The 19,826-nt window shown below is 47.5% G+C and overlaps 1 protein-coding gene across 3 annotated transcripts; it reads left to right on the top strand.

Moving 5' to 3' along the window:
• Positions 1–226: 226 nt before the first annotated feature.
• NUFIP2 (nuclear FMR1 interacting protein 2) lies at positions 227–19,383 on the top strand. Of its 3 annotated transcripts, none has more exons than XM_059486693.1 (5): positions 227–428; positions 3,269–4,987; positions 12,564–12,596; positions 13,169–13,223; positions 13,832–19,383. In XM_059486693.1, the coding sequence occupies exons 1-4, from the start codon at positions 242–244 to the stop codon at positions 13,219–13,221; spliced, it is 1,992 nt and encodes a 663-aa protein (XP_059342676.1). In that variant the 5' UTR covers positions 227–241; the 3' UTR covers positions 13,222–13,223; positions 13,832–19,383. The 3 variants fall into 3 exon arrangements, with proteins under 3 accessions (XP_059342676.1, XP_059342678.1, XP_059342677.1); XM_059486695.1 differs by having other exon boundaries at positions 13,523–19,383; XM_059486694.1 differs by having other exon boundaries at positions 13,169–19,383.
• Positions 19,384–19,826: the final 443 nt, after the last annotated feature.

Genomic DNA, 19,826 nt, shown 5'->3' with positions numbered 1-19,826 from the left:
CCTCACCTGCCGCTGGCCCGGGGAGGGGGCGGCCGGGCGGGTCCGCGCTGGCCGGGCCGGCACTCCCCCGGCCGCGGTGCGGCGGGGCGGGGCGGGGGGCGGGCGCGGCGGCGCCGCTCGCTGATTGCAGGGCGGGCGCTGCCAGTCCGCCGCCTCCCCCGCGCCAGCCGCGTCCCCGCGCCGGAGCCGCACGGCCCAGCAGCGAGCGCCCAGCCCGGCCCGGCCCCGCCAGCCGCCCCCCATGGAGGAGCAGCCCCACCACCACCATCACCACCACCACTATTACTACTACGGGCACCACCACCACCACCACCCGCAGAGCGCCTACCTGCCGCCGCCCGACGGCCGAGCCCAGCCTAAGCCGCCGCTCCGCCACGAGCACAAGCACGGCGGCCCGCAGCACACGGAGGCGCCGAAGCGGAGACCAGGTTGGAGCGGGCAGCGGGACGGGGCCTGTGACCTACGCGGGGCGGCAGCGGGGCCCCCCCTTCTCTCCCTCCTCCTCCTCCTCCTCCGCCGCCGCCTCCCCCGGCCCGGCTCGAAGCTTCTCCGCCGCGCCGGGGCCGCTTCCTGTCCGCCATGTTGGGGCTGCGGGAGCCGCGGGCCCGCCGGCACCGCCGCCCGCCGGCACGTGGGGCCGGGCCGCGCTGCCCCCGCCGGCCGGGCCCCGGGGGCGCGGGGGGCGCGGGGGGCGGCCGGCGATTGATGAGCGCCAGGATCAATGAGTCAGAGCAGGCGGAGGGGCCCGGCCCCGCCGGCGGCGGCGGGAGGCGGCGCGGCCCTGCCCGGCCCGGCCCAGGGCGCTCGGCCGCTTCCTCCCCGCCGGGGCCGGGGCTGCGGCCCCCGGGCCGGGCCGAGCCGCCGCTGGCCGGGCGGCAGCGCCGCAGAGGCGGTGGCCGGTCAGCGGCGCGGGGGGAGCCGATCCCGGGCAGGGCCGGAGCCCCCGCCGCGTTCCTGGGGGCCTCCCCGGCTCCAGCAATCCCTCTGGGGGGGTTTCTGCGGGGTCACAGCGAGTGCGTGGCCGCCAGCCGGCCCGAGTGCCGCGTACATTTATTTTTTCTTTCCTTCGCATGAATTTTCCTTTTACATAACGAGGAGGGAGGTGGGAGGGGGCCTGGAAGCAGCGGAGCGGGGTCGGCAGTGCCCCATGTGCAGCTTGGGCAGGCAGGGAGGGACCTGATCGGGCACACGCTAAAATAAGTTACCGAGCAAAAATAAGTTGAGAAGTCATTTCACTGTTTGCAGCGTGCCCAGGGTTTTAATATGTGCCTAGGCTGGCACCCCTCCCTTCCCAAATCTGAAACGGTTTGTGAGCTTGCCAGATCCTCTTCACCTGTTCTTACCATCTTGGGTTTTTTCCTCTCTCCTAAATTTTGGTTGCTGCACCTCTGTGTCCAGGCCAAGGCCAGCTGTGCCAAATGTTGATTTGGAGAAAACTCAGGCAGCTGAGCTGTGAATGCTTGAGAATTGGAACTAGAAACTGCTGACACACTGACTTACTGAAATGGATTTTGTTCTTCATTATATTCTTTCACTCCTCATCTGCAATGGTCTTATGACCACTCTTATTGTTTTGTTTCATTAACAAGTGGTGTCAGAAGTCTTGAGTCATACAAGGTCAGCTATAACACTGCTCTTGAGAAGGCTTCCTCTTCATGGTTATTCTGAAATACTTCATTTTAGGGGATCCCACTGTTCTAGTTCTCTCTGGGGTGAAGTATTTATGGTTAAATTTTTTAACAACTTATTTGAAAGTTATAGTGGAAGTTGTGGTGGTTACAGATACTTTCATGTAGTAAAATCCTTTTTGATCCCCCTCGGCAAACTCAGTTGTGGAATTTCTGTAAAGATTCCTACAAGGATTCTTGTGTTCCCGACTTGCACAGAACTTGAGCTGTTACATCTGCCAGACATCTGAGGCTCCAGGATGTGAGGGTAACAATGATTTTTTAGTTACAGCAGTTAATTTCAACAACATCAGCAACAACAAAAACATTCTTCTTCCAAGCTGGAGTTTTGCCCGCTCCAGTTGTTGAGGGACTCCCTCTGTGGGCTGACTCGGTGCCACCGTGGCTGCAGATGGAGCCTGAGGTGGGTCGGGGGCTGTGGGGGAAGGAGGACGGGTGAGTCAGAGGAGCAGCGGGTGCAGGAGGGGTCCCTGTGCAGCTGGAGTGTGTTTGTGGAGCAGGGCACTGTGTGCTCTCCCCATCTCCAGCGCTTCTCTTGGGGCTTTGGCCAGGGTCCTCGAAAGCAGCAGGCCTCTGGCCAGAGGTGTTTAAAGAGGAAAAAGCAAAAGAGGAAGTTGGGGTGGTTCAGTGTGGACTCTCCTAGGCTTCCATTGCACTCCCAGAACCATGGGACCTGGAGTAAACTTCAGAAGGGAAGAGTAAAGCTCAGTCTACAGCACAATCTCATGGTTTTATGAGTTGAAACCCCAAGCAAATGCTTTATTTCTTGGGTCTCGGGCTCATACCAGCTCTCCTGGGGACTCTGAAATACAAGTTTTTCAGTGGGGAAGAGACCCACTGCTGGTGGCAGCAGAAGGGCCCTTGCAGGCATGCATTTCTTAGTTCTCTCACCTTTTCAGTGCTCAGGAGCGTGTGTAGGGAGGTGCTGGTCACTATCCTGAAACGCTCTGAGGAGATGTGGCCACATTTTCTTCACTCCATCTTCCAGCTGGACTTGCTGTCCTTTTGGAAATACTGTGCTTTATTTCCCCAGTCCTTTACTGAGATGGCATTTGGGAGGAGGGTGGGAAGGAGGACTGCTGGTGTTGCAGGCCCAGGAGCTGATGGAGATGGTAGGAATTGTCCCTTGTTCACAGTGTGTATCCTGAACCTCCACAGATCTTGTCACAAAGGCAATGGATCCCGCTGTCTTGAAGCATCCTGGAAATTAATTTTTTCCTCTCTGTGACCTGGAAATAGTAGCTGATGAAATAGCTTTCCAGCTTGCCAGTGATCTTCAGTACTGTATATTTTCCTGGCATAGTATCTGTATTTTCTTTTGCTTTGTTATGTTATCTGTGTGTCACTCAGTTATGCGGGAGGCAGTCATGGCTGGTCCTTCCTGCTTTAACCCTTCTTGCTGTGCATTCCAGCAAATAAATTTATGCAGCTTTACCTCAGAGACTAGATATTTTCCTATTTTAAAAATGTCTGCATGAGGAAACTGGATATGTTTGGGGCTGACTGCAGCTTTCTGCAATGACAAGTCTAACATTTCACATTCTAATTCTTGCCTTTTGCTGTTTTTGGCTTCCCTCTAGGCTACGGAGAGCTGAATGGTAACGCAGGAGAGCGAGAAGCGTCCCTGAAGGGCAGCCTGTGCTCTGATGAAGCCACCGCCCCAGGATCCAGGGTCCCCAATGGCAGCCAGCAGCTCGTAGATCCTAATGTCCCCCCAAAGCAGACCGTGAAGGCCGGTGCTTTGGGGAAAGCTGGAATCAAAACCAAGAACTTCATTCAGAAAAATAGCATGGACAAAAAGAATGAGAAGTCCTACGAAAACAAACACAGAGAGAACCAGTCCTCAGACAAGCCAGAGGGAGTGTCTATTCCAAACGGCGTGGTGACCAACAATTCCAGCTACATCACAAATGGCTACGTAGGCAAAGGGGCCGACAACGATGGCAGCGGCTCCGAGAGTGGATATACCACACCTAAAAAAAGGAAAGGCAGGCGCAACAGTGCCAAGGGTTGTGAGAACTTGAATCTAGTACAGGACAAAATAATGCAGCAGGAGGTCAGTGCACCAACCTTGAAACAGGAACTTGAGAGTTTCAAGCCTGATTATAGTGAACAAAAGGGGAACCGAATTGAAAATACTAAGCCTGTTTGGAAATATGAGGCTGGGGCTGGTGGAGCAGGCAGGGGGAAGCCTGGGCTCGGGGATGTACCACGGAAAAACTCTGATGCCAAACCTGGGATTAGCAGCAAGAAGTTTGATGACCGGCCCAAAGGGAAGCACGCATCATCGGCTACGTCTAAAGAGGACTCATGGACCTTATTTAAACCACCCCCGGTTTTTCCAGTGGACAATAGCAGTGCTAAAATTGTTCCCAAAATTAGTTATGCAAGTAAAGTTAAAGAAAACCTCAACAAAGCAGCTCAAACCCCATCCACGTCATCCTCATCGTCTTCATCATCTGCTGGGGAAACTCAGGCCCAGACATCATCAAGTCGACTGTCCCAAGTCCCCATGTCTGCTATGAAATCTGTCACTTCTGCCAGCTTCTCCAACGGGCCAATCCTTGCTGGGACTGATGGAAGTGTGTATTCCCCAGGGGCCCAGCCACTGCTCTCCACTGCTGCTAGTACTGTACCATCGACCTCCTCCTCTGAGTCTGTACCCCAGGACATGAGTACAACTTCGACAGCCCTCGAACAAAAGAAATCTGGCCTTTTTATCTACCCTTCAAATATGCAAACTGTGCTCCTGGGGACAGCACAAGTCGATTTCCCTTCACAGACGAATCAGCAGAACCTGGGGGATATCTTCCAGAATCAGTGGGGCTTGTCTTTCATAAACGAGCCCAGTGCTGGACCTGAAACCGTTGTGGGGAAATCTGCGGATAATCAGTTAATGGAAGTGACATTTCAAGGGGAATATCCTGCCACTTTGGTTTCACAGTGTCCTGAAATCATTCCCTCAGGAACTGAACAACCTGTGTTTCCTAAGGCTTATGAGCTGGATAAACGGACTAGCCCTCAAATTCTTAGTGCTGTTCTTAAGCCTGGGACTGCTGTTGAGGGTGGTGTCTTAGCCTTGGAGTCGCATCACACAGGTGACCTACAAAAGGCAGACACCGGTAGCCAAGGTGCTTTAGTGTTTCTTTCAAAAGACTATGAAGTAGAGAATCCTCTGGCCTCTCCTACGAACAATTTGCTAGCCTCCGCCAAAGAACAGAGGTACCAGAGAGGCCTAGAAAGGAAAGATAGCTGGGGTTCTTTTGACCTGAGGGCTGCTATTCTATATCACACTAAAGGTAATGGCTTCACTTGCCGCCTAAGGGCGTTCTCTTCTTTTATTTTTATTCTCTTTTATTTTTAGAAGTGCAATATTCTAACATGGTATGTTCCTTCCAGCAATTCTAATTGTTTTAAAAATGACCCTTTTCTTTGCTTGCATATCCTCTCACGGCAATAACGGTCTGGGGAAGTTACTCAAAGGGTTGTTTAATTAATGTTAAGAGGTATTTGTTTCCCTGTTCCCGCGGACAAGCATGAGTGATGTTGAGAGAGATGATACTTAGCAGGTCCTCGTGAGCCACCCAGCATTGGAAGGAGTTAAATGTGTGGTTTCAGCTGCTCTGTTCCAGCTGCACCAGGTGCTATTCTGTCGCTGTGAAGGCTTCTTAGTCTGTACTCACACCTCTGCCACCAAAGTGTTGCAGCTTCTCCCCTGGGCAGATCAGACCATGAAATCATGGCTTTGAAGGAAGAAGAAATTATTCCTACGACTGTAGGTGTGATTTATTTTTTTTAAGTGTGCCCCACACACACTTTTTCCCTGCCCCTGAGTATTATGGCAGCAGCAAGACCAATCTTCTCTTATCAGCTCCTCTGTGAGCTGCAGATTGAATTCTCTCCTTGTCTTTGTAGGCCACATCTTTCAGATGATTTTATTGCTTTCATGGAGTCCTTTGTAGTCCAGCTCCCTTTTTTCCTGGTTTTTTTTTTTTTTTTTTTTTTTTTTTTTTTTTTTTTTTGAGATTGAAATGACTCAAAAACGATACAGACACTTTAAAATGGGAACGAAGAGAGGGAAGCCTGTGGCATGGCTTGCTTTCTGCTTTAGCCTCAACCCCAGAAGTGTGAGGACCTGAGGCAGCGTTTGGCTTTTGGTGCTGGCTCAGTGTTAGCAGGAGCCTGGTTGGGTGTTCCCTTTTGTCACAGTGTTATTTTCTCACTCTTGACCAACACTGGGGCAGTTCCTTTTTCTGACCCCCTTCCCTCTCCCTGCACCCCTCTGCCCTGAAGGGAGCAAGGCGATCATGCCTTTTTTTGTTTAATGTTCCACATGCATATAGGGATAATGTCTTGCTCCCCTTGCAGAGGGTGGCTGCTTGGCTTTGGCAGATTTGCTCTTTTCACCCTCTGCAAAGTTCATGAATTACCACTTCACAAAGTCTGTATGGCATAAACTCGAGTGCCTTCCTGTAACAGTAACAAGCCCAGTCATTTAAAAATAATAACTCCAAATATTTTTTCCAGGTCATCTCCCTTTCAAGATGTTAACATTTCAAGCTCTAGTATTCTTGAGAACAGTGTTCATCAATTGATTTTATCTGGGTCCTCTCCTTTCTACTCAGTTTATTCCAGCATTAAAGCAGGCTTTCTAGTCTCGTTTTTTTGTGTCTTCTTGCAGTTTAAATCCCATTCTCCCATCAGAAAGCATAACATGGAAGAAAATCCTCAGTGATCTTTTTCTTAATTTTGAAAATATTCCCTAGACTTCTGTTTGTCTCTCTGTTGTCAGCCTGAACTTGTGGAGCAGCAATTGTGCTGCCAGCAAGGCTCATCAGCTCTCCCATTCTCACTTGCTGTGAAAGGCAGACCTCAGTGAAACAATAGGAACAACAGGAAAATAAAGAACACTCCCATCCCATGTCCTCTCAAGGAGGTGTTAACTTCAAAGCCTGGCTGCGTGGAGCTCTTCTAAACACAGGAGTTAATTACATTTGTTGGCAAGAATGGCCACTTAAAGCACCCGTTAAAATACTGTTCTCTGCTCTTCTTCTGCATGTGAATGGTCTTGCTTTGAGCATCCAGAGCAAACATCCTCATGATGGCCTGGGGATACCCGATCCTGCCCCAGCACTCATCTCTGCTGATTTCTTTTTCACGTTATGTATGTGCCATCTTCAGGGTGTTACTTAGGGGTAAACGATGATGGCTGTTGCTAATCAGCATTGTCATTAATGCACTGACGGGGTGCTCCAAACACCTTGGGCTTATCTTTCTCCTATTTAGTGGTCAAAAGCTTTCCAAAAAAAGAGATCAGGCCAAGTCTTAGTACTTTTGTAATGATGGTGGGTGTTGCGTTTCATCCTTGGGGTGAGAGGGGTTAAGGGATATTTGGAGGAATGGTGCCTCCTGTCCTCTCTTCATGGCCGTGGCCCTGCAGCAGAGCCCACCGTGTGCTGTGAAATGCCTGAAAAACAGAATTGTGGGTGTGATTGCAGGACAGCAATGCGGGGGTTAATTCCCACACTGTGCTCTCCGTTTATCTTGGGCTCTTTTCCTGAGGTCCAGCTCCAAGCCAGCCAGTTCCTCTGCAGTAGGAAAGGAGAGATTTCACTCGGTTCCTTTTCACGATTTGCCTTTTCCTCCTTGCTGGGGAGAGCCTGTGGCTTTGCCTGGGTCGGTGTTAGGGCATTCCGGGCCCTCAGACTGTTTGGTTTTGATTTTGAGAATCTCGTGAACTTCTCCCTCTCAGATTGATCTGTTTGCTGTTGAGCAAAGTCTGGGTAGTTTGATCTTTGCATCTGCCCTGCCCTTGGGGTTATGAACACAAAGGGAAGCGATCACAGGACAAGGACAGGGGTGAGTGTGGAGTCCTGGTGTTCTCTACCCTGAGCTCCATGTTTTAGTGCAAGGATGAAGCTCTGGGGGTTGCAGAGAAGAATGAGTGTGAGTGGTTGCAGTGCTTTGAATGTCACAAATGTGCACACTCTTTCTTGCACTGTTTGTGCCTGCAGGTGTGACCAGGTTGTGTGGATCCTCATCCTGGACTGTAAATTTCTCTGGGAAAGCCTCCAACTTACTCAGTAGCTTTGTTCCAGCAAACCAGGCTTTCCTGTGCGTGGTTTGCCCAGCAACTGCACAGGACATTATAAACTGTAATTGCTTCACGGCTTCCCTGTGAAAAGATGGATGGAGGAGGTGGCACCCAGAGAGAGCTGGCTGTGGTACAGTGCTCCTGTACCTCAGCACAGTGTCCCTGAGTGCTGCCAGGGCTGGGTGGCTGCAGAGCACAGCGAGGTCCTGCTGCAGGATTCCTGTGTTCCCTAGCCTGTACCCTGACTGCTTTTTCTCCAGAGCACTGGGAACATTCAGGCAAGGATGATGATGCACTCTCTTGTTCTTGCGGGAGACTTTTCCTGATGGTTTCATTGTACTCCATGCCTTGCTTCTTTTCTTTTTTCCCCCCTCTCTCTTTAAAGGGCAAAAAGACTCCCTTGATCATCTGATGTGCCTGAGTGTAAAACACAATCCTTCAGTGTGGCTGCCTTCACTGACAGCCCGTGCTGCCTGCAGTTTGTGGTGGTGCCTTGAAACGCTCACAAGTGACAGATCTGATTTACCAAGGGAGATCTCATGTAGCTCAGCACTGGTGGGCTTGCTCTGGATGTGCTTGGAGACAGGGATGGGCTTCACATGGAGACTGGAAGGCCCAGGAAGGAGTGGTGCTCTCATTTCAAGTCATTGTCCCCTGTCAAGGTTAGAAGTTGAACTTCTGCCTTGGTGTGGCATTGCCAAAATCCTTATCTTTTTGAGGTAAAACTGATTCTTGCAGATATTTTGGTGCTTCAGATAAGGAGGCTTGAGTGTATGTCAGCTTTGCTTGCATTGAAACTAGCATCTTCTTTTACTGCTTTAGTCCTTCTTTTAAAGACAGCTGGATGAAGCACTTCATATCAGAATAGTTGTCAACACTTTGGAGAATTTTGTCATTTTCAGGCAATTGCAGTCTTCCAGGCCAGGCTGTCACTAACACTGAGCTCTAGATGGCAAGCTTTGTGGTGGGAAGCTCAATAATTTGCTTGTCCTGAGCTAAAAAGCAAATAATTAAGGCCTCCAGCTCAGCTGCACAGCAGCAGAGACCACATGGGTGGAGGAGAGGGAACTGCAGGGTTTCCCTTGTTCTTGCCCCTGAATTTCTGCCTGTGCTGCTGCTTTGTTCCTTCTGAGCACCTGGGTTGCAGCAGCAGCATCTCTGCTTGCATGAAGAAGCAGGAGAGCAGCATGGAAAATAGAGCAAGGCAGCGTGGGCCAGCCAGGAGTGGCGTTCGCTGGAATGGTGAACTGGGTCAGAAGAAATAGCAGAGCTGTGAATTCAGCAATTTTCATCCTTTACATCAGGAGGGGCGGGGGGAAAAAGCCTTGGTTTCCCATCCCCCCAAGGTGGGAAGGGGTTTGAGCTCGCTCTGTTGGTTATGGCCTTGTGGGGCTTGAGCTGTGGGGCAAAAGCTGATTTAATTCTCCTTCCAGTCCCTGCTCTTTCCAGTTGTCAGGATGAGTACAGTGTATGCTGTACAGCCATGAGTCTCCACAGCATGGAGTACTTATTCTTTCCTTTGTTTCCAAGGAAATCCCTGTACTTAATCATTGTCCTGCAGGTGCAAACATCAGACAAAAATGGTCCCTTCTTGTTATTTCTTTACTGTTGTATTTTAGGGACAATTTTGGAATTTATAAGGACAGTGAAGTAGTAGCATGGCATTGTGCAGACACTTCTGTTTGCAGGGACTGCCTTTCTAGCAAAGAAAATTTGTGTAAAAATGCCTGCCTTAGCAGGTTATTTCAGAAACACTTTTTTCCCCTCCAAGGTTACATACCTGTCCTGCTGTAAAGTTTATTGACCTATGAGGAATCCCAGCACAATTCACCAGAGTGTGCCTTAGTCCTTTCCTGACATCAAAGCTTTCCTCCAGCGCCCTTTTGTTTCAGTGATAGTCTCCAGAAAAAAGTGGTTTAGGTGGATGTGGCTGGGATTGTCTGCCCCAGGCAGTTCCTCAGCAAACCACCAGCCTGAGGGCTGTGGAGAAGCCAGCTAATTGTAAAGAAATATCCTGGAAAAGGAGAGGTTGGAAGGGGCACAGGAGGTGACCTCGTTCTGCCCCAGGAGTAGGGCTGGCTTTGATGCTGGGTTGTGCAAGGGTTTGTTGGTGGCATTTTCTCCAGCTGGGTTGGAGTCCACTGGAGAAGAAAGTTTGGTGTTTCCCCAGCCCCCTGTCTGGTTTTGGGAGTGGTGGCTCCTGTTGGGCAGGAAAGCAGCAGTTCTGGGGCAGTATCTGAGAGACTGGACAGGGGCTGGTGGTGAGGATGCCCCTGTTCTCATGCAGGGTGAGCAGCTGTAGGAGTCCTTTGCTTAAACTCACTCTGAGAGCTTTATCCAGGGAAAAGAGGCTCAAGAAAAGAGCTCTGAGCTCAAAGAAGGAGGGCTGAAAGCAGGCTTGGGGCCTCTTGCATGCCCAGTTCTTGAGGGCTGTCTTTCTTTCTGCTTGGCTGGAGCCAGGCATTGGGCAGCAGTGGCTCTGCTGAGCTGCCTGGTCACCCTGTGACAGTGGCCGTGCATTTGTCACGGTGCCTTTTGTCACTCACAGGTGATCACAGCCTCGAGCTGGCAGGAAATCTTACCTGTATTACCAAGTAAAGCAGGATAAATCATACAGTTCAATTTTAAGATGGAAAAAAAATCATTTTCCCCCCTAATTTTGTGTTGCAGTTAGCCTGGAACTTACTTTCTTTTCCCTTGTGAAGTTGTGTCACTTGGTCAGTGTGCTTTAACCTGTCCCCTGTGCTGCCAGGCGGAGGGGAGGACCTTGCTCTGCTGGTGGCAGGTGATATTTAGTAAGAGCTGTTATTGCATTGTTTGCTGATGGTCTTTGTTTTGTAGCTTGGTCCTGCTGAGCATCTGCCAGCCAGTGTGTCCAGGTGTCTGGGATGTCCAGGACACTTTACACCACCCTCCCTTTCTGAAGGAGGAGAAGGGAAATTGAAGTCTGAAATGGCTTAGATTTGGGTTTGTTTTTTTTTTTTTAACAGAGTTTTGTCAACTTAGTAATTTTTTGGTGTGTTCTTAACAATATGTCTGTTTGTATGTCTGTATATCTGTCCTATTGTCAGATACTCTTTAATACATGGAGTTCACATTCTTGTTGTGTCCAGAGCAGTTAAAACCAAACGAGGTGCACAAGACAATGGTCTGTGCATGGGGATGTGGTTGTGGGTGGTGCTTCAGCTCTGCCTTGTATTTCATGCTCAGGCATTGCTCTAATGTGCAGGAGGCAACAACTGGAGAGTAGTTTTCTGTCCTGTGCCTTTGGGGAAAGCTGTTAAAATGGGAGATGTTCTTTAGCTGTTAGGAAATGATGCATCAAACTGCGCTGAATGGAAAACTCACTCCACAGGAGGTAATTTTAGTAGCTGGTTCATTTTACTTCAGGGGAATCTGCATCTGGCAGATGAGGGAGGCAGTCCCTCGCCAGCCTGCTCCTGTCCCTGGGGTGTTAGAGGCTGGCTACTATTCCCACAGCACTTAGGGCTCCCCTATAGAAGTGCAAAGTGTTGCTGTTACTATCCTGACACAAAAATAACAGACCTCGTAAAATTTTGTCAGGGCCTTCCTTACAAAAGGCTTAATTGTGCAAGGAGGGCTGGCAATATTTATTTGCATGCAATTTCCTGCCCCAGGGAGCTGGAGATTGTAGGGGACAAAGGACAGATGAAGGGTTGGAGAAGGGAGGCAATTGATGGAGGTGACACTTGGCACACATCGTGGGTTTTGTAGGGCTTTTTCTTCCTTTCCTGTGCTGGTTTACTCACTGCCTTGTTTTGTGCTTTACTGCACATCCCATGTGGCCTGATAATCTCTTACCATTCCCTTTTCCTAGCCTCTACCAAGGTCTTGTCACCCTTTCTGGCAGAAAAGAGACTGAAAAGTGGTTCTTGGAAAATTGTGTTCCAACTAATACCCATTTTCTATAATTTTGTCTATTGAGCTTGGGCACAGGGTACAGTCAGCATCTTCAAAAATATTCTAGCTCATGAAATTCCAACGTGATAGCAGCTCAAAGTAGTTATTTTGAATGGTTCTCTAAAGATGCATCTTTGTTTGGGGGATGTTTTAAAGGGAAGAGCCTTCTGTTTCTCAGCGTTAATGAAAAGAGCATTTAACTTTGCTGTTATTTCTCAGGTAAACAAAAGCATGTGTGTGTCCAGGGAGAACTGGGAAGGGTTTCTCTTTAGCCTGCAAACGTGTTGTAGAGGTAAAGTGTGGGAAGACCTGCAAGGCAGGTGTGTGGAGCATCACACCTTGCTCCTGGACAGTGTTGGCAGCAGCTCTCAGAGATGTTCTCACAGCTGCAGCCCTTGCCTGGTGCCTCAGCACACACATGCTGTGAACCATGTGCAGCTCACTGTGTCCAGCACTTCTCATTTCACACTCACTAAGCATCAACTTGGAAAAATCATCTCTTCAGGCTCCTTGTTGAGGCTGTAATGTGCAAAGCAGCGTTGGGGTCAGAGTAGTAAAGCCTGAAGTTAGATTGTGATATGTAGGACTGGTGAATGGTGATGACATTTCTGATGCTCAGCTTGGCTCTCTGACCCTTAAGACCATGTTACAGCTATGCCTTTGCCTTTTATTGCTGGATTATTCATGTCAAATTTGTGTTGTCCTGTGGGCTGGGACTGTGCTGCTGGGTGGGAAGGGGTTGGCTCTATTTGAAAGCCCCAGCACAACTGCCACAGTTGGAAAATTAAAGTGTGTTTGGAGTGGTCTCTAATGGCAGCATCAATCTGCATAATAACAGTGGTCTCCTTTTGCCTCCACAGAAATGGAAGCGGTTTGGAATTTGCAGAAGCAAGGTAAGGATGTTGGAAGGGCTAAATGAACCAAATTGCTCTGTCTGTTGGGAGGGGGGATGAATGAGAGTGGATTATCTCTATGTCTGGAGATGCCTGGGTTCAGTTCTTCAGCTCCTGTGGTTTGTAGTCTGGATTTATCTCTGTTTCAGATCGCTGAAAGTCAGGACAAAAAGCTTTGCTATAATGGTGAGCTGCTTGGAGAGAAGCAGAGTCTCTAGAAGAGCAATAAACCCAGTGTCAAATTAGATTTAATGACTCTTCCTTATGTGTATACAAAATTGCTTTCTATTTCTGGTGTTGGATGTCACATCCAATAATAAGTTTTACATTCTGGTGTATCCCCACAAGTCACCTGAGAGGAGATTTTTTGTGAAAAGATCTGTATGTGGAGACCTGTGTGCTGCTGTGGGGAGCAGCTCTGCTCTGGGGGAGCCAGCCTGGCCTTGGGGTGGCTTGGCAGGAGGGGGCCATCCAAAGGAAAAGTCTCTTAACAGCCAAGTATTTGTGTTTATTTTCAGCTACAGGCCCTGAAAGTAGCTTGTCCAAAACTTAGAATTCTGCTTTCTTTCCAGATCCCAAAAGGATAATCACTTATGATGAAGCCATGGATCGCCCGGATCAATGAAGGTAGCAAGACAAGACTGCCTGTTCTAACCTTTCTGCAGCATTTGTGCTGTTCGTGGGGGACAAAAAGGCTTTTATGCTCCTTCTAAATCTTCAGTGCAGCAGAGGAACCATAACTAGAATCACAGGATAATATATACAAATATATATATAGTTATTTAAAAATGGCAACTGAAAGTAATTAGACTTCTTAAGGAATCTGAAAATTTATTTCAACGAGACTACACACGTGATTATTTAATCTCCGGTACTGAATAGATTTTTTTTTTTCCATTTTTGTTTTGTTTTGTTTTTGTTTAAAGAATGAATGCAAGTGATTAAGGAACACAGACTCAATTACAAACCCGGTTTCAAAGTTCCTGCTGTCGTCTGCATGGGCAACAGCAACCCACTGGAGAGGCATTTCCACTTGACAAGGTTTCTGTTTCTTGTTCTGTGACTGTAGTGACACTAATCACAGGGAAATCAGGATGAATCACCATCCTTCATCTCCTCTTTCCCTTCCACCTCCCTTGTTTGGTTTCTTTTTTATTTTTTTTTTCTGATTTGTTTTCCATTGAATGCTGGAGAAACGCCTTGAAGTTTGCAGAGTTTCTTTTTTTTTTTTCCAGAGAATTATAAATCCGCATGTTTTGCCAGGAGTAAAGCAGCAATCCTATGCTGGTGATATTGTCTTAAAAGGATCATTCTGCTGAGGGAAAGATGGTAATACTGCAGTTCTAGGATGCATGGTGAAGTCACACAGTTGACCTGGCTCCTGTTACACGTTGGACTATTGCAACTGAAGAGTTATTTCATTTTAAAAGACAACATGGAAAAATAAGCAATCTGTTTAGGCATTTAATATGGAGAAAAAAAAAAACAACAAAAAAACCCCCCACTGTTCCCACAGTTTAATGCCATTGTATTACTGGGAGCAAGAAAAAAAAAAAAAAAAGACAAAAAAAACTATCTTCTGCTTTCAACTGTAGGTGCTTCATATTTGCTCTGTCTGTCTCCTAACACTAAATGTGCTGGATTTTTTTCCCATTTTCATTGGAAAACTGAAGAGGAATTGAGTTCTGCTAACTTTCACCCTTCTTGAATTATTTTTTCTCTTAAAAAAATTTCAAAATAACAAAAAAATGAAAAAAGTTTAAAAAAAAGAAAAAAATGGGAATTTGAATCCTTTTCAATTTGTCCATAGAACGCCAGTGGCTGGGCTTCCTGCCCCTTGGAAATGCTCTTTTATATTTTAATGCAGTCTGTGTATTTCCGGGCTCTGCTTCTAATTATCTCTTAATAAAAATATATTTTATTACAAAAAAAAAAAATGGAGGACTTAGGAATGAAAATAATAATTTTAAAAAATAAAAAAAAAATAATCCCAGGGAAAGGAAAGCTTCCTAGCAGTGGTAGGGAAGGCTGAGCAGAGCGCAGGCTCCAGCTGTGTAACCCCTCTGTCCCATTGCAGCTTGTGTAATGTGTCCCAATCATGTGGGGGTCGGGTAGTTTTTCTGGGTTTTTTTAAAAGGTGGAAAGTTCACAGGGTCCAGTGCAAGAGTGAGTAATGAATAAAGCAGAAATGGGTTTGTTGGCCAGCCCCAGCTCCCCATGTACCCAGTGCTCGTCGTGGGTGTTGGTGGCCTAATGCTGGCTCTCCAAATCAGCAGCAGTTGGTGTCTCCTATAAATGAGACTGGACCCTCTGGGGCATTAGGAGGAATAGATAAACGCAAAATTTTGGAATATCCTTTGTGCTTAGATCTGCCATCAAGACATGGGGCTGCTGTCCAGTCACCAGAAGGTCCCACAGGGCTCCATCCTCAGCCCAACATCTCATTACAGCCTGGGTTCAGGACTCAAAGAGATACTGATTTTGCTGACACACTAAACTGTGAGGAACTGTTGACACCCTCTAGGGCAGAGAGCCCACAACAAATTAGAGCTGGGCAATCACCAACTGTCTGAAGTTTAACAAGGGTGAGTGTCAGATGCTGCACCTGGGATGGCAGCCCTGGATGGACTGGGAGGCTGGAGAGCAGCACCGTGGAAAGGGAGCTGGGGCTCCTGGTCCATGGCCCATTGGATCTGAGTCAGCAGTGCCCTGGTAGCCAGGGGGCTCAGCAATGCCCTGGGGGGCACCAGGCCCAGCAGGACCTGGCCTGCTCTGCTGTGCACTGGTGCAGCCTCACCTCGAGTTCTTGGGCAGTTCTGAGCACCACAACATAAAAAAGACCCCGATTAGAGAGCATCCCAAGGAGGCCATGGGGATGGGGAAGGGTCTGGAGGGGAAACCTCATGAGATCACTTGGTTTATTCAGCTGGAGAAGAGGAGACTGAGGGGAAAACATCCTCCCAAGGGGCAGCAGGGAGGCAGGTACCAATCTCTTCATTCATGACCAGTGAGAGGGAGTAGCCTGAAGCTGAGTCAGGAGAGGGTTAGGTTGGATAGCAGGAGGAGGTTCTTCACCCAGAGGGTGGTTGAGCACTGGAACAGGCTCCCCAAGGAAGTGGTCACAGCACCAAACTTGTCTGAGTGCAAGAAGAGTTTGGACAATGCTTTCAGGCACAGGGTGGGATTCTTGGGGTGTCCTGCACAGGGCCAGCAGTTGGACTCAATCCTGATGGGTCTCTTCCAACTCAGAATATTCTATGATTCTATTGCTTTCTTTTTTTCTTTTTCCTTTTTTTTTTTTTTTTTTTTTTTAGTAGGAGTATGTAGCATGTGTTTTTTTAAATTGTTTTTATACTTTTAATAAGATTGTTCCTGAATGAGACACTTGAGTTCACGGTGGGACAATGAAACCTGAATTCTGTACCTTGTGTAAGACGCTTGCTTTCTGCCACGCTTAAACATTTGACTATGGATTGCCTACTCCATTTGATGTATCCAGAGCTATATAGTATAATCCTGAGTGTGATACTATATAGTCATCATGTATTGTATCAGTCCAGGTTCAGAAATGTGTGGTTGGCCAGTCACAAATATTTCTGTTTCACCTATAAACTTGTACCACCTCTGCAGGTGTGTGTAACTTTGAGATGCATAACATGTTTACAGATGTGCCCAACATCTAGTCCTCCAACGTTCCTATTTTTAATTCTGTTGAGTCTCCCAACTGCTTGCCAAAAGTTGGAATTGCCTCCAGCTCCCCTGCTGAAGAGCTGGGGCGTTCCTGAGCTTTAAAGTGTTTAACAAACTGGATAGTGGGGCTGGGAAAATGAAGGTGGAAGAAATGTTCTTTTTCCATTTTTTTAAATTATTATTATTATTTTCAAAAAGTTGAAGGCTAATAGCAAAGTTTCCAGTTTGTTTTACTGGCTTTAAGGCTCTGCTGTGTATTTATTTGCCTTGTGTAGTCACTTGTCGCCTTAAGGGCTGGGTTCCATTAACAAAAAAAGAAAAAAAAAAAAGAAAAAAAATATAAAACCACCTTGTTTTGCTTCCCTGGGGTCTGTGCTGTCCTGTACCCCTGCCCCAGGTCTGTGATTGGGGCAGTGCAGGAGTTGAGCAGCACTGACCCTGCGCCTCTAGAAAGGTCTGAGTCTTGCTGAATATTTGAGGACTCTCATGTTGGCCTAGTCCAGTCTGTCACCTGAATAGTGAAAGAAATGCTGAGAGGAGCTCGGTTCAGCGATGGGTTGGGCTGGATTCCCCCTGATGCTCATCTCTGTGGCTTTGCCTCGCCAGCGGGACCCATCCAGAAACACCCTCGGCAGCGCCTTCTCTGCTGTATTTCTGCCCATCCTCTGTTCACATGTCTGTCTGTCTGTCTGTCTCCGTGATCTCCACGGCGTGTGCTCAGCTCTAAGCAGTTAGGAATTCCTCTCTGAGCTCCTGTAGCTGCGGCTCCCTGGTGTTTCTGGGATAGACAATTGCCTAGAGCCAGGCAGGACCATGGAAGGAACTTCCTCGTGCTGTCATGTAACTCACCCTGTCGCTGTCTGCAGTCCTCCCCAAGTCCTCACACAATTCTTAACTGAGCACTTATTAAAAATATCTTAAGATTTAATCTGTTTTCTGATTATTTTTGTGTAAGCTTATAAAAAAAAAAAACAAAAAAAAAAAAAACAAACTGAAATTGAGCTGTGACTAATTTAGCACATTGAAATAACGATAAGGTGTTACTGCTATAAGTCTCATGTTTTGTTTTGTTTTTGTTTGACTCAGAGTATTAGTACTGTAGCATAAACCAAATACAGCCTGGGAAGGGGAGCAGCAGCCTCCTGTCCTGGGTGTGCACCCGAGGGTGTCTGTGGGGGCGAGCATCTGACCTGTGAGGAGAGTGAGCGTGTATTTATTTGTGCCATTGTTTGCATTACACTGAGTAAAGAAAGTTTTAAATCAAAACCCCTCCAGTATGTCTAGTATTGGAAAGCAGCACTAAGGGTGAGATCATGACCTATTTTTTTATTAGCTATGAGGATACTAATTCAGGTTAAGGCTTCTCTCTTGTTTCTCTTCCCGTTGTGATTCCCTTTCCTCTGGTTCCCTTTTCAGGCTGTTTGTTGGAGTGAGGATTCCTGCACAGGCAGGGGCTGTCTCCTTTTTCCTCTGGTCATTCCCCACCTCTCCTCCTCTGCCAGCAGATTCCTTTGGGTGTGTCTTGTACAGGGTCTTGTGTAATAGAGACTGGAGTGTGTAATGCCACCCAGATCCAGCTTGGGATCTGCGTGCTTTTGGTGCATCGTGGAGTGTTCATGTGCTCCAAGAGGTGCTTTAACAACTGCTCCATGACAGTGGTTTGGGGCCTTCAGTGCCCTCTCCCACTCCACTCATTTGGTGGATTGGCAAAGCAATGGCTTTCAAGCTTTGCTTGGAGTTTGGTTTTAGTTTAGTTAAGTTAAACCCACCTCGATCCTCTGTGAAACCTGGTAGAAATCTCCTGTCTCTGACCAGTGGATACCTCCAGGGCGTGGATTCTGTCACTAACCCACTTCAAACCTTTCTGAGCTAGTCAATCCCACTTTTTTTGCCTTTCATAGCTGCTGTGGTCTTCTTTGAAATGTGGAAAGAAACCCAATTCTCACTAGGTTGTGAGTCCAGCGCCTGGGAATGGGTGATGGGTGAGCCAGCTAGCTGAATGGAAAGGAAAATTCCTTCCTGCTGGGAAAAAAATAGGGAAAAAAAGAGCTGGAAGATGTGCTCCCAGTTGTGTGTGTAATTAGTGCTTTCACCTTCAAGGCAGTGTGACAATAACACCATGGTGTGCTTTCCCAAGTGGCCAGTGGGTGACCTCAGGGACATCTGGGAGTGATGGCGTTCACAGCCAGAACTGCCGGTAGTTTCCCTGTGTCCAGGTTTTGATCTTTATTCAGTAAATTGCTGTGGTGTCCCAAGCTTTCAGAGTATTTCTCTCTCTCATCCCTAGAAGGCTTTTCTGTCCGTCCATCAGTTGTGATTTTTCTCAGAGAGGCTGTTTACAAGGGAGCTGGTGAGGTTGGGAGGGGAGAGAACAAGGATTCACCCACTTCAAAGCTGCTGCACGTTTTCACACTGGTGTGTAAGGCAGGAGAAGGGCTGGTGTGGTGGGGTAGGCAAGAAAGCCAGAGTAATTTTGGCTTTGGCCACCACCAGAGTGTTTTTCCTTGTGGGAAAACCCTAGTGCACCCAGCAGGAGCCAGGGCTGGTGGAAGGAGATCTCCATGTGCTGCCTTCCAGGGATTACAGAGCTTTAGAGGTTTGCCCAGTACATGTTACACCCCAGGGTCAGGCTGGCTCCTCTGCCCTGCCCAAGATCCTCTAAAGCAACAGGAGAGTGCAGCTGTGGATGTCTGGGGAGGTGAAAGAGCCCTGTGGTGGCCTCATGTCCTGGGCAAGACCCATTCCCTGTGCTGGACTGGAGCAGGAGTCCTGCCTGTGCCCTCACCAGGGGTTGCTGAGCTGGATTTATCTTGACTGTTAATCAGAAAGCTTCATATAACATGTCCAGAGCTCTAAAGCCATTTTGTAAGATAGCGGTGTCCCTTTTCTACAGCCTTATTAATGAGTAGAAGATCTTTAAAAAGAAGAAAACAAACAAACAAACAAACAAAAAAAGAATTGCTCATTTCTTTCTGTGGTATGAAACTTGTGTACTGCGAACTTACTTCTGAACATTTAGCAAAAATACAACTTACAGTTTTCTAAAAAAAAAAAAAAAAAAAACCACAAAAAATCCCCAGCCTGTCTGCTTTCCATACAGTCTTTCCTCAGGTGCTAAATAAGGGTTCCAAAAATGGATACTGCTTTAGGAGTTCCTGCTTTATTCTTAAAATACATATTTTTTTGCTTAGGTGTTGTAAAGATATTTTAACAAGAATGTTGTTTTTTAATGTAAATAAGATTGTGTCTTTAATTTTGTTTTATCTCCTTTTTGTCCATATTGAATAGTCTAATTTTCATTTTTGAGAAGGACCCTCTTATGCCCTTCCCTGAAGACATTTCATTAAGTGTTGCTGCATTTAAGAACCAATCTACAACTGTTCATTGTCTTGGATTAATGCTGCTGCTATAAGTAACCCTGAAAATCAAAAATCAAGAATGTGTGATGCACTTTTTCGTTTTTGTTGTTTTGTTTTGTTTTTTTTTTTAACATGACCATGTAGTTCCTCTGCAGATAGCTGAACCCTCCTGTGACACAGC

Source organism: Ammospiza nelsoni, chromosome 21 (genome assembly GCF_027579445.1).
Source record: "Ammospiza nelsoni isolate bAmmNel1 chromosome 21, bAmmNel1.pri, whole genome shotgun sequence".
NCBI lineage: Eukaryota > Metazoa > Chordata > Aves > Passeriformes > Passerellidae > Ammospiza > Ammospiza nelsoni.
Note: the sequence above shows the minus strand (reverse complement) of the source record. Positions and strands in the feature narration are given on the sequence as shown.